Source organism: Salvelinus namaycush, chromosome 5, assembly GCF_016432855.1.
Source record: "Salvelinus namaycush isolate Seneca chromosome 5, SaNama_1.0, whole genome shotgun sequence".
NCBI classification, from domain to species: domain Eukaryota; kingdom Metazoa; phylum Chordata; class Actinopteri; order Salmoniformes; family Salmonidae; genus Salvelinus; species Salvelinus namaycush.
In genome coordinates this window covers 61,869,926-61,883,727 of record NC_052311.1, presented here as the reverse complement: position 1 = coordinate 61,883,727, position 13,802 = coordinate 61,869,926, and the positions used below count along the sequence as shown (strand labels likewise).

At 42.4% G+C, this 13,802-nt stretch overlaps 2 protein-coding genes across 2 annotated transcripts; both read left to right on the top strand.

Moving 5' to 3' along the window:
- The first annotated feature begins 308 nt into the window (after positions 1 to 308).
- LOC120048658 (zinc finger protein 425-like) lies at positions 309 to 4,152 on the top strand. Its single transcript, XM_038994767.1, is given in 4 exon segments — positions 309 to 1,202; positions 1,308 to 1,395; positions 2,565 to 2,871; positions 2,873 to 4,152. Coding segments are annotated over 4 exon segments (1,005 nt in total). The 5' UTR covers positions 309 to 914; the 3' UTR covers positions 3,195 to 4,152.
- A 4,266-nt stretch (positions 4,153 to 8,418) lies between these two features.
- Positions 8,419 to 10,773, top strand: LOC120047699 (gastrula zinc finger protein XlCGF57.1-like). Its single transcript, XM_038993253.1, has 3 exons — positions 8,419 to 8,822; positions 8,931 to 9,006; positions 9,265 to 10,773. Exons 1-3 carry the CDS (start codon positions 8,475 to 8,477, stop codon positions 10,647 to 10,649), a joined length of 1,809 nt encoding a protein of 602 aa, XP_038849181.1. The 5' UTR covers positions 8,419 to 8,474; the 3' UTR covers positions 10,650 to 10,773.
- Positions 10,774 to 13,802: the final 3,029 nt, after the last annotated feature.

The window sequence follows — 13,802 nt, the reverse complement described above, 5'->3', positions numbered from 1 at the left end:
GTATTTCATTGTTATTTGTTTTTGTCTATATTGCATTTTTTTAGGCATAAGGGCAATGAAATGTACCGATATTAACGTATAGTTGCATATTTTCCTAAGCTTGGATCCCAGGAAAACAGAATTTCTCATTTGGGTCCCAGGCTGAAAAGTTTAAGAACCGCTGTATCATGTACATGATTCCACTGGAATATTCCTTTAAGAATACACACCCAATCAACAGCCTCTTAATCTTTGGCTATTACCTGATTGGCCAGTTGTTCCGGCTAAAGTAAATTGTCTTCTGGTTTTAATCTCGGCCAGTACGACATCCAGCATGCTGTTTTATCCGTGAAGATTATTAATGAGGAACGAAAACAGTTTCTGGTGGATTTGGTAATTGTTGGGTTTGAAAGTTGTCTAACATTAGCTTTCTTGCTCGCCAGTTTATAGCCTAGAATTGCAGGTGGTGGGTTTCTGTTTTAGCTTGCTCTGTTCTCATCAACAAAGATCATTATCTGTTAGCCAGGTGCTAGATGCCTAGCGCTAGCAGTACTCAATTTAGTACAGACACAGGTCTACGGAGCAGACTAGTAGCTAATTTGCTACAGCATTAGCAAAGAGGCTAGTGCCATAAAATACCATAAAATGCACTTTCTGACATGGTAAACACCGCAACATTATGATAATGTTGTGAATAGATCGCCGCTATTGCTGGTGGTTTGTTTGTAAGTAGACTAGCAAGCTAGTTCCGAGTTTATGGCTCTTAGTAGGCTTCAGCATTTCGTAGTTTGGTTCATGCAGACTTTTATTGGTTCATAATTCTGAAGAAATCATTTGATACGGCAACCTACTATTACATGTTTGTGTTGGAAGGGTGATGGTCTAGCTCACGAGTTCAGTCAGCTTGGTATTTTCTCCACGGAACTCAAAGAAAGATGAAGGTTAACCAGACTGAGGTACTCAAGTCAACTAGATGGAGAACACACCTGGAAAAAGTTAACATAACCAAGAGGACTAAACAGTCCAAAACGAATGGGGTTACTTTGAACTCCATCCAAATAAAAAATGAACCAAGAAACTTTGAGCAGAAGGAAATAGGTGACCGTTCCAAACTTTTCTTGCTGAAGAAGCATGTCAAGCAACATCAAACTACATCCAACCAACCGACCCCGTGTAGTGAAATATCATGGAGTCCTCTAGTGATGCTAACAAGATTGTCTAAGGTAAGAAGAGTTAGTAGTCTTTCCAAACGTGATAGTTAATAACTAGACGAGTGTTTAGACTGTTGGTTAATGCATACTGTTTTCTTCATCTATCTAATCAATAAGGTGGTGGTTAAGACTCTTCTGAGCGATACTAAAGTGTGTTTAGTGAAGGAAGAGACAGATGCCAGGAGGGGTGAAGACAACAGTGGAGGTAGGACATAGTGTTCATACATACTTCAGTCTACTCCCAACACTGCAGTTTAACCCTGTAAGAGTCTTAACTCATGTCAAACACTACACAGTTAATCTCCTGTGACCCAGATATAGTGCTGAGTGATTAGTGCTTTTTGAGGTCGGTTCTGTTTCAATTATAATATTTAAAAAATTAACTGTTTTCAGTTTGGATCATTTTTTTAAACATTAAATGCACTAAGCATTGTGATTTGAATGCTGTAACACAGAATATAACAATTAAAGTCAGTTAATGCCCATTACTGCTTATCACTTATTAACCATAATTTATTCACTTTACTTTAATAAAATATTTGTATATTACACTTTATTATTATTATGACTTTATTACATTCCAAGTCATCATTTCATCTCTATAGAGCTGCAGCCTATTTTCTGACAGAATCACTATTTTAGTAGTACTAAAAGGAAATAAGGCATACTTTTATGACTGCTGATTACCAACTATCAATCACTTAGATTGTGTATTTTCATTGCTCCTCTCGAAGCAACTGCTCTCCATCCTTCTTGATCATGCATTCTTTCTTTTACGTAGCAGGCGTAGAAGAAACGGACTGGACAAGTAGGCATGCAATGGATTATGGTCATTGTAGTTAATTACCATGTTTTCTCTGCAAAACTATGTAGACTATTTGGAAACTACAACTCCATACTATTTGCACAGTTCGGGCTTGATCTGATTAATCTCTAGAGAAACTGCAATCTGTGCATTGAGCTCATATAAAATAAAATAAATTGAATTAGAATAATTGAACCGACGTCGGTCATTTAGTTGTTGGTTATTTTTCTTTTCACATTTCGGTGAATTGCTCGGCACCACCCAGATGTATCTCTTAGAAGCATTTGTTGTATACTGTCATCTCTAAGATGCAGTAACTATGTAGAAAAAAAGTCAAACTTTCTGAACTAGAGGAATTTTTTTATGGGTTGCAAAAACAGATTTGCAAAAATCCTTGCGTCTCACAGGATTAAACGGGTGATGAATTACTGAAGGTGAACTAAATGTCAGCAAGGATTTTTTAATGAGAGAAATGACATTTCCCATTGTCTGTTCCCTTTCTCCCCTCTTATCATACCCTTCTTTCTTCTTTACCTTCCTTCCACCCACCCATCTCTGTCCTTCCTCAGTCTTGTCTCCTCAGTTCTTTCCTTGTCCACACTGCACCATCTCCTTTACTGACTGTTACTTCCTGGAGAACCACATCAAGACCAAACACCAGAAGCAGTACCTGGCCATGTTGAAAAGCCAAGTCTCAAAGAGTAAAAGAGTGTACGGCCCCACACACAGCTGTCCCCACTGTAGCTGCATGTTCCATACACCACGACAGCTAGACATCCACACCCGCCAGGCCCACCCCTCTGCCCGTCCCCAGAAACCTGCCCCTCCCCGGAGAACTGGTCGTCCCCACAGGGTTCAGGAGAAATTCCACACCTGCTCAGTGTGCCCGCAGATTCCCGTACCTGGGCAGCCTGCTGAAGCACTGCAAGAATTTGCACAATATGGCCGTTGTTCGCATCGATGGACACCTCAGTTGTGCGGACTGTGGGAAGAGCTTTGAGAATTGCTGGGGACTGGGTCCTCACCGGTGTCACGAACCAGAGGACACTAAGCCTGTGATATGTCTGGAAGTTGGCTTCCATTGCTCTGAGTGTGGCAAGATCCTCACTACTCCTACGAGCTTGAACACTCACATGCGCATCCACACCAGAGAGAAGCCTTACGAATGCAAGGAAGATTCTCGAACGGCAGCTGTTTAGGCAAACACCTGCTGATACACAAGGGGGTCAAAGAATTCAAATGCCAGAATTGTGGGAAGGCTTTCGCCCAGGCAAACCTTCTGAGGAATCACATGACCGGTCACTCTGGTGAGAGAAAGTTCTCCTGCTCCCATTGCGACAAGCGGTATGCATACAAGGGTAGTCTGGAGCTTCACCTGCGCACACACTCAGGGGAGAGACATTTCAAATGTACTGTGTGTGGTAAAGACTTTGCTGACAAAGATTATCTGAAGACACACCTGAATATTCACAACAACCAGAAAAACTACCATTGTGGCGTTTGTGGGCGGGAGTTCATAAGGCTTGGGTTATTGAAGTTACACATGCGCTCACACACCGGGGAGAGGCCCTACCACTGCACAGTGTGCGACAAGGAGTTTCTTAGACTCTCACACCTGAAGAACCATCATCTCACTCACACAGGTGAAAAACCATACACCTGTACCGAGTGCGGTAAAAGCTTCACTCAGACTGGAGATCTGACCAAACACAAGCGCCTCCACACTGGGGAGAGGCCATTTGAATGTTCTGAATGCCACAGCAGGTTTATCTGTTCAGGTTCTCTGACTCTGCACATGAGGACCCACACTCACCGTGAAGTAAAGCCATACTCCTGCCAAGAGTGTGGGAAGAGCTTTTATGAACAGAGTCATGTGAACGGCCACATGAAAATCCACAAGGGGAACCTTATTCCTGTCCCCAATTATTTTTTTTGCTTTGTACGCAAGAGCAACCTCTCCAATCACCTGCCTAGATGTCTTTAACTTAAATGCGTTAAACATATGAATGAATAGGAGGGGGATTTGTTCCCTTTAGTGATTGCTGCTTGACAGCAGATGCAAACTGTACCCCTACTGTGTATGTGTAACAGGGTTGGTTATGTTTCCACTTGCCTCTAAAGAAATGTGTATTTGATGTTCAAGCATTCTTATTGGTTAGTTCAACTCTGATGACAATAAGGGGTGTTGTGATTGGCCCCACTTGCAGATAGGGGGAGATCGCGAACGTCAGGTCTTCCCAGTATGAAAATGTGATGCAAGGGGTAGGTCACGTTCTGAATACTGTTTTCTATTTTCTATTTTACAATGTGTACAAGTTTGCTGTACGTTACTGATTTTATACATGTGTGGGTATATGGTACCTGTTAGGGATTGAGGGGCTTTCTGGGATGTGCTTTGGCATATGATTGCTGTAAATAATTGTGTTAGCTAGCATACACCGATGTCATGGTCACATAAGCCACGGCTAACACAGTTGTCTTCATGCTACAGATTTTGTCATCGACAGCCATCAACACTGTTAAGCCCTGCACAACTAACGTGCTGTTTCCCATTTAACAACGGGTATTTACACATGTTATATTTTGTATTGTATTTTTGTATTTTGTTCGCCCAGTATGAAAATGTGATGCAAGGGATTTTGTCATCGACAGCCATCAACACTGTTAAGCCCTGCACAACTAACGTGCTGTTTCCCATTTAACAACAGCAGCAGAAATAAATGATGCTCAACTGGGACCACTGGCCGAAGTGATTTATTATGAGAAAACACAACGCATGGAGAGTACACTATACATCTGTTACATATGGTAACTCCATATCACAGAATCTACCTATGATACCACAATGTCTTTAGCAATACTCCAATTTGTTCATATACATTAGGTTGTTAGTTACGTTTTTGTTGTCTAGTAGTTTTAACCTGTATTTTATATATATTTTTTGAAGGGACAGTGATATACAGAAGATTGTTTGACTTATTGTCCTAGTGATGAGTAGGTGATAATGTTTTGAAAAGATGATGGTATGTTTATTATTTTTGTTTTGTAGTGTATTCCTTGACTTCGAACAAGAGGAGCATTTATGTAAAGCTCACTCCATGCATTGTTATAAACATGACGTTAGATTCATGGGGCTCTCGAGTGGCGCAGCAGTCTAAGGCACTGCATCTCAGTGCTAAACGTGTCACTACAGACAACCTGGATTCGAACCAGGGTGTAGCACAACCGGCCGTGATTGGGAGTCCCATAGGGCGGCGCACAATTGGCCCAGCGTGGTCCGGGTTTGGCCGGTGTAGGCCGTCATTGTAAATATGAAGTTGTTCTTAACTAGTTACATTTAAAAAAAAATATATATATATATATAAAGTTAATTACATAAAGACCACTAGAACAGTTGAACACATGATTTGTTTCATTCCATAAGCCATCATTGGCCTGCACTGGTTGAAATGTTGCAATACCAAACCTATGAAGCCATACTTCTGCCAAGAATGTGGGAAAAGCTTCTATGAACAGAAACGCTTTAGACGCCACATGAAGACTCACACGGGGGAGAGATTGTACCCCTGCCCCCCTTGCTTTTCCAGCTTCAAACCAAACCTCTTGAAACACCTGCCTAATGTTGTAAATGATCATGATTTGACTTTTTTATATAACACCTTATATAATGAAACTCATTGTATTCATAGGTATCACTTGGAGATGACTCCACCACAGTGAAATTATAACGTTATAATGGAACGTCATTAGTAGGTTATAGTTACATTGTTTAATGAACTACGTCTTTGTACTATTTTTCTGGGGGTTTTTTCTTCATTTTATCGCTTTTTAAATGATACACAAGATTTGTATGCCGACTCCTGCTGATGACTGACAATAAAGGTGACGGTCTTTGAAAGATGGCATGTATGTTGTGTTTTGTGCTTAAAGGTAGACTTAGTGAAATGACGTTGCCACGAGCAGCACCACAGATAATGCGAGATGCAAGACTTTGCTCTCACGTGGTATCTGTGCCAGTGGAGGCTCGTGGGAGGAGCTATAGGAGGACGGGCTCGTTGTAATGTCTGGAATGGCACCGAGTCAAACGTCGTTTCCATATGTTTGTGTTTCATACTGTTCAATTTATTAAATTCCGGCCATTACAATGATTCTGTCCTCCTATAGCTCCTCCCACCAGCCTCCTCTGATCTACACTATGTGCATGGGTTACCACTTGAACAGAGAACCACCCATCCTGTCATTAACTGATTTGAACCAGTCCATAGGATAAGAACCATCATTGGCCTGCAGTGGTGTTGATATCACTTTGTCCTGTACAGCATTGTTTCCCAACCAGGGGTACTAGCCTAGGACCCCTGGGGGTACTTGAGAAAACTCAGACTTATGAGACAATAGGCCTACTGGTAAAATGCACATGATGGGATACTTCAAGGGTACTCCAGGAAAAGCTACATTTAGTTGATGGTACAGTAACCAAAAACGGTTGGGAACCAATGCTAAACAGCATCGTTCCCACATTTTGACAGCAGAAGAGGCCTGTTATTATTGCAATAAAATAACTATTTTTATTATCAGAAACATATCACACATTTCCAGTATCATTTATTTTGAGGAATATTGCTTTAAGAATCCACATCAATAAACCGCCTCCAAATCGCTGCATCTCGAGGATCCATTACCTGATTGGTCAAGGCCACGTTTAGTAGGCACTTTAAGGATATAAACTAGGAAGTGCAGCGTTTTTATGGCGTCGACAAAGGTAGGCGAGGCTGTGTTTGCCCTTCTATCATTGAGCATTTACGAGATATAAAATATGTTAGCCTTTGCTGTATTGTTCTTATCAACAAAGACGAGACTACTCGTTAACGACTTCTGTGAAACTCCATGTGATTATTGCATTTTCGTTGTCGTGTGTTGCACCAAAGATACTGGATATAATGAGATGCGTGTGTCTCCGCCCTAACAATGGGGATTCGTTGTCCACAGAACATAACGGCGAGGTCCCCCCTATTGCTTTCTTTAGATAGGTGGATACATCTCTTTTTTTGAATATTCTATGAGGGGTGTTAACGTCCACCGCCTGTAGACCGTCTTGAATTTCAACAGGGACAGCTCTAGTATAAAGTGATTTTCTCAAAGTTGCCGGGATGTCAGTGCATCACACTTATATCAGTACACTCGTAATAACCTAAGCATTACCAAACTTCTATTATATCAAATAAGCCGCACTTATTAAAATAGCATTTCCTTTTTATCTTGACTAAATTCGACACTCATTGCCCCGACCCCATACAAAAACTCCATACATAACTAATGATCTGCTTAACGTGGACAGATTTTGGGCAGAGTACACCCTCTTGCATTGCCTCTCCCTATCTGGTTGCACTTGCACTCAGTAGCATCAATGAATCACACGATTACATAGGATTGACGTCAAACGGAAGAACCAAGGACAGGATGGTTCCAGGGGCTATTCATTAGCTGATTCTGTTGCAAAACGTTTCTTTAACGGAAGCAAAAGGAACGAAACGGGGAAGGACCTATCTGAATTTGTCCAATAGAAACTCGTGGTTGGACTAATGACTACACCCCTGATGTTCTGAGATTCTATCTGGTGTTTACCAAACAACTTCTGCTGTGAGATTATTATATCAGGGTTCAAGGATGCTGCGAGATTAGGATATCCTGACCTGTTTAAAGGCGCTACGTGGTCAAGCTGATGTTTGCATCTGATGTTTGCGATACGCCTCTGCAGAAGTCAGGGCATTTATACTTATTGCACTTTGTCAAGCAGCGCAGATCTGTTGTAAAGGAAGTTGTCAAGGAATGAGTTTGTGTTTATACAGGACCTCCCATCCCCACCTACCGTCACCCAATCATGTCAATGCGGAGGAGCTAAATGGAGCCCTCCACATTGTTACACCATTTGCGAAACGCACGGCACACCATTTGCGAAACGCAGGCCCCCAGAGGCTCCGACATTGCTAAACATCATCCATATGGAGCCTCCGACCGCATAAATCGGCTTTTAGACGAAGCGATTTTAACGGTAGAGCAAAGGATGGCAATGTATGGGAAATGAATGGCTGCAGTATTGCCGTTATAATTACTACATTATGCATGGAATGCCAAGGCGTAAATGTATAAAAGTGTGTATTCTAATTTAAAATGTATGTTCTGTACATATCTATTAATGTTATGTAATATGTTATGTTTTGTTTGGACCCCAGTAAGAGTAGCTAATTGGCATCCTAATGAAATACAAATCCTAGCAGCTCAAGACATTAGCTAGTTAGTTTAGGGATCCTGAGTGGCGCAGCAGTCTAAGGCACTGCATCTTAGTGCTAGAGGCGTCACTACAGACCCTGGTTCGATATTAGTATGATCCCTGCCTGGTATTGCTCTCTAAGGGATGATGCTCAATAAAACCTGATCTTTTCCCCACAGAATTCAAATGAAGAAGCACTCCAGTCAACAAGATGAAGAACAAACCTGGGAAAAAGCAACACAACAAAACCAAGCGGACTAAACACCATCGAGACCCCATCAAAACAGAGTGTGGAACACAGTCAGATGATGCTTATTGCAATAGAGAAGAACCAGACATTAGCCAATCACCCTACATTACTAAAGGGGTTTGTATCAGCTCCATCCAAATCAAAGAGGAACCAACAGACTTTGAACAGCAGGGAATGGGAGAGGAACAAAACCGTTCTGTTCCTTCCTTCCAGAAGAAGCACATCAAACATCAAAATACATCCAGTCCTATGACCGGGTGTAGCCAGATATCAAGGAGTCTTATGGTGATGCTAACAAGATTGTCTAATGTAAGAAGAGTTAGTGGTCTTTCCCAACATGTGACAGTTAGTAACTAGACAATAGTATTTAGACTTTTGGTTCATGCATACTGTTTCTTCATCTTTCTAATCCATAAGGTGGTGGTTAAGACTCTTCTGCGAGACACTAAAGTGTGTTTGGTGAAGGAGGAAAACCCAGCTGTGCCCGATGGAGGTAAGGCATAGTTCATACATCCAGTCCACCCTCAACACTGCATTTGAAATGGATGATGGGATTACTTGAACATCACTTGAACATTAATTTAGCAAACTTTGAAATGAATATTCAGCAAAGATATTTACTCAAGTATTTTATTGTTGAATGAGGAAATGTAAGAAATCACATTTGTGTTCTGTTTCCTCTCTCCTCACATCGCTCTCTTCTCACTCTTTCTACCTTCTTTCCACTGCTCTGTCCCTCCCTCTCCCTCAGTCTCTACTTCTCAGTTCTTTCCTTGTCCACACTGCACCATTTCCTTCACTGACTGTTACTTCCTGGAGAATCACATCAAGACCAAACACCCGAAGCAGTACCTGGCCATGTTGAAAAGCCACGTCTCAAAGAGTAAAACCGTGTATGCCCCCACACACAGCTGTCCCCACTGTAGCTGCATGTTTCATACCCCACGACAGCTACACGTCCACACCCGTCAGGCCCACCCCTCTGCCCCACTAAGGAAACTCCACCCCTGCCCCTATTGTGCCCGCAGCTTCCAGTACATAGCCAGACTGCATACTCACTGCAAGGTTTGGCATAAAATGGCTGTCGCTTTCACAGATGGATACCTCAGTTGCTCTGACTGTGGAAAGAGTTTCAAGAATTGCTGGGGACTGGGGCCTCACCAGTGTCACAAGCCTGAGGACACTAAGCTTGAGGATGGCCCTGTCTGTCTGAACATTGGCATGCCATGCTCAGAGTGTGGCAAAAGCTGCTCTAGTCCTCGGAATCTGCGCATTCACATGCGCACACACACCGGCGAGAAGCCTTACGTCTGTAAGGAGTGTGGCAAGAGCTTCTCAGAAGACAGCAGTTACCGCAAACACATGATGATACACTCGGGGGTCAAGCCATTCAAATGCCAGGATTGTGGAAAGGATTTTGCCCGGATGGGGCGCCTCCAAGTTCACATGACTATTCACTCTGGCGAGAAGTCTTTCTCCTGCTCCAAATGTGACAAGCAGTTTGCATACAAGGACTGTCTGAAGCTTCACCTGCGCACACACTCAGGGGAGAGACCTTTCAAATGTACTGTGTGTGGTAAAGACTTTGCTTACAGAAATTATCTGAAGTTGCATCTGAAGATCCACAGCAATGAAAGAAACTACCATTGTGGGGTTTGTGGGCTGAAGTTCATAAACAGTGCTGCGTTGAAAACCCACCAGCGCACACACACTGGGGAGAGGCCTTTCCATTGCACAGTGTGTGACAAGACATTTTTCCGACATGAACACCTGAAGAACCACCAGCGCACTCACACAGGTGAGAAACCATACACCTGTACCGAGTGCGGTAAAAGCTTCACTCAGTCTGGAGATCTGACCAAACACAAGCGCATCCACACTGGGGAGAGGCCATTTGAATGTTCTGAATGCCACCGACGGTTTATCTGTTCTGCTGATCTGACCAGACACATGAGGATCCACAATAACTCACGGCCATATCCCTGCCAGGAGTGTGACAAGAGATTCCGCTTGGCCAACCACCTTAAAATTCACATGAGGACCCACACTGGGGAGAGACCATACTCCTGCCCCCGCTGCCATCGCACCTTCACTCGCACCCACCACCTCTCTGGTCACCTCCCTAGATGTCGCTGAATGATGAAATTAGAATGTATATAAATAGTCTTTTACTCTTGTTGTAGTGATTTAATAAGGGAACATTGATGTACAGAAGATGGTTTTGTGCCTGACTCTGTTGTGGTAATGCCAATAAAGGCCTCTATAGTCTGTGAGAGATGGCACGCCTGTTGTGTAGTTCTGGTGTTTTTTGTGTATGCAAACTTGTTGATTGAGTTTGAGGCGTGCGTAGCCAATAAGAGAGTCATATCACAAACATTTCAGTCTCCCAGTATACATTGGCCTGCACTGGCTGGTTTTGATATTGCAGCATGTCTGTCTCTATTGAAGTGGATTGATTTAAGCTCTTAAAGGCTCTGCATAGTAAATCTGCCACCTGCTGTGGCCGTATAGCACTTACTGAGATGCAGCCGCCACAGTAGCCAGAACAATGTTTATACAGGACCTCCCGCCCCCACTTACCGCCAACCAATCATGTCAATGCTGAGCTATACAGTGCCCTCTGCATTGTTACAAAATGTGAAAGGCACACAGCGATGTGGTACGGAGCTTGATTTGGCCTCTGCATGCCTCCGGAGGCTTCGTAATTGTGTCACACCTTCCATACAACGCCTCCGACCACATTTGTGGATCAAGCATAAATTGGCTTTCAGGCTACAATATCATTCCCACATTTTGATAGTCACATTGTGGACCTAGGGACATTCTCAATTAGCTTACCTAACTCTTTCGTCATCTCCTCGCCTCTTTTTGAAAAAGGTCAAAGGTAATCAAAGAGAGGAGGAGAGGAAATGTGGAAACAAATGCACATGTATGAAGACTCCTTCACGTGCAAATTAAATGTTTAAAGTAGTAAAACGTCATTTAGTTTCATAAATAAAAGGATAAGTAGCATGTCGTTTTTAAATACGTGCCTGCTTTTCTCTGTTAAGAACAGCTGATTCAAATTGGGGTGTAGCGGATCTCCAAACCCTCCCACAAAGGACTCCGGTAGGATAATCTTGTGCTTCCTTGACATGAGGATGCGAGGACAGTCCTCAGTTCTACTAACATATTGACACTCGACCACTTATCGGTTTCTGGGTCACGGAGGATTCGAGGAGAGGACAGAGGATTCGAGGAGAGGACAGACTTTTTTTCCAAATGAGAATATCCCCTAATCTCTGAAATCCCAGACCTAGGGCAACAAGGCTGTGGGTTGTAGGTCTTGTAGTTGAAGAAGCTGACACAATGTGCCATCAGTGCAATAGACTAAAATAAAACATGTATATATATTGGTGTGCCAGTTAAAGGGTTATTAATGATGCAAGGTGATCAGTCAGTCTCGACTTGCCTTTAAAGTCGGCTGCAATATCGAACGCGCTCATTTATAACTAACTCAAAATAGTTCATTTATGTCGTTTTCAATGAGGGGGTTCGATTAATCTTGCCCAGGCAAGCGTGTAGTCGTGTTTTGCACCTGCTGAAAGTAGATTGCATTCGATTTGGAACCGAGCTGCCTCGGCGTGAGACCACTGATTAACAAAAAGGAAGAGGAAGGCACAACTCGCAGAAACTCGGTCTCTCTCCAGCAGGTGGCGTTTGTTCATTGTTTCAACGAACAAGTAAGGAGTTTAGATGAGAGTGTAGAACCGGTGCCTCCCACTTCTCTTTCTATTCTGGTTAGAAACCGTTTGCGCTGTTCTGTGAAGGGAGTAGCACACAGCGTTGTACGAGATCTTCAGTTTCTTGGCAATTTCTCGCATGGAATAGCCTTCATTTCTCAGAACAAGAATAGACTGACGAATTTCAGTGGAAAGTTATTTGTTTCTGGCCATTTTGAGTCTGTAATCGAACCCACAATTGCTGATGCTCCAGATACTCAACTAGTCTAAAGAAGGCCAGTTTTATTGCTTCTTTAATCAAAACAACAGTTTTCAGCTGTGCTAACATAATTGCAAAAGGGTTTTCTAATGATCAATTAGCCTTTTAAAATGAGAAACTTGGATTAGCTAACACAACATGCCATTGGAACACAGGAGTGGTGGATGCTGATAATGGGCCTCTGTACACCTATGTAGATATTCCATTAAAAATCAGCCGTTTCCAGCTACAATAGTCATTTACAACATTAACAATGTATACACTGTATTTCAGATCAATTTGATGTTATTTTAATGGACAAAAAAATTGTTTTTCTTTCAAAAACAAGGACATTTCGAAGTGACCCCAAACTTTTGAACGGTAGAGTATATTTAACAGATGTTATTGCGGGTGTAGCGAAATGCTTGTGTTCCGAGCTCCAACAGTGAATTAATATCTAACAATTCACAACAATGCACAAATCTAAAAGTAAAAGAATGGAATTAAGAAATATATAAATATTAGCACGAGCAATGTCGGAGTGGCATTAACTAAAATACAGTAGAATAGAATACAGTATATACTTATGAGATGAGTAAAGCAGTATGTAAACATGATTAGGGTGACAAGGGTTACATTATTAAGGTGACAAGTGTTCCATTATTAAAGTGGCCAGTGATTCCATGTCTATGTATTTAGGGCAGCAGCCTCTAAGGTGCAGGGTTGAGTAGTCGGGTGGTAGCCGGCTAGTGATGGCTATTTAACAGTCTGCATAGAGATGCTTGGGAATATGGTCTATGGGGTATATCTGACCTCCATCATCTAGGACATGACAATGGTTAATCAAATCTCCCCATTTCTGAAAAACAAAATGGACCGTTTTGCAGGCCTTCTCATACAGCTGTAACTGAATATCAAGACCTTTCTTGAGTTGGGCTCTGGGATGGTGCAACTGTTGAGAATCTGAGTCTATGGTTGTTGTGGGGGAAAGGGGTTGAGTGTGTATGCGTGTGTGTATCCCACAACTGTTGCGAGGGAGTAAAAGATGTTAGGGACAATATAGGAAGATTCACAATAGTTGTTTGCTAATATAATAATTGCTTGCCATAATGTAATTTTGGTAATGGCGAGACTGGTGAGAGGTAAAAATCCTTTGCATAAATTGCCTACATTACTACAAACATTAACAGCTAATTATATATAATATAAATCGAGGTGAGGGCGATGGAAATGCATTTGGCAGTTGATCTGCTTCTGTTCTGTGGGTGGCACTGTGTGCTCTTTTCGAAGGATGGGTCCCGGTTTCTCCGGGGCTATGTGATCCGGGGG

What these genes read in the sequence shown, in the direction of transcription:
- LOC120047699 (XM_038993253.1), top strand. Translation starts at nt 8,475, where the DNA reads ATGAAGAACAAACCTGGGAAAAAGCAACACAACAAAACCAAGCGGACT. An exon ending in TGCTAACAAGATTGTCTAAT is followed by an intron (nt 8,823 to 8,930) that starts GTAAGAAGAGTT and finishes CTAATCCATAAG; the next exon opens with GTGGTGGTTAAGACTCTTCT. An exon ending in CCCAGCTGTGCCCGATGGAG is followed by an intron (nt 9,007 to 9,264) that starts GTAAGGCATAGT and finishes CCTCTCCCTCAG; the next exon opens with TCTCTACTTCTCAGTTCTTT.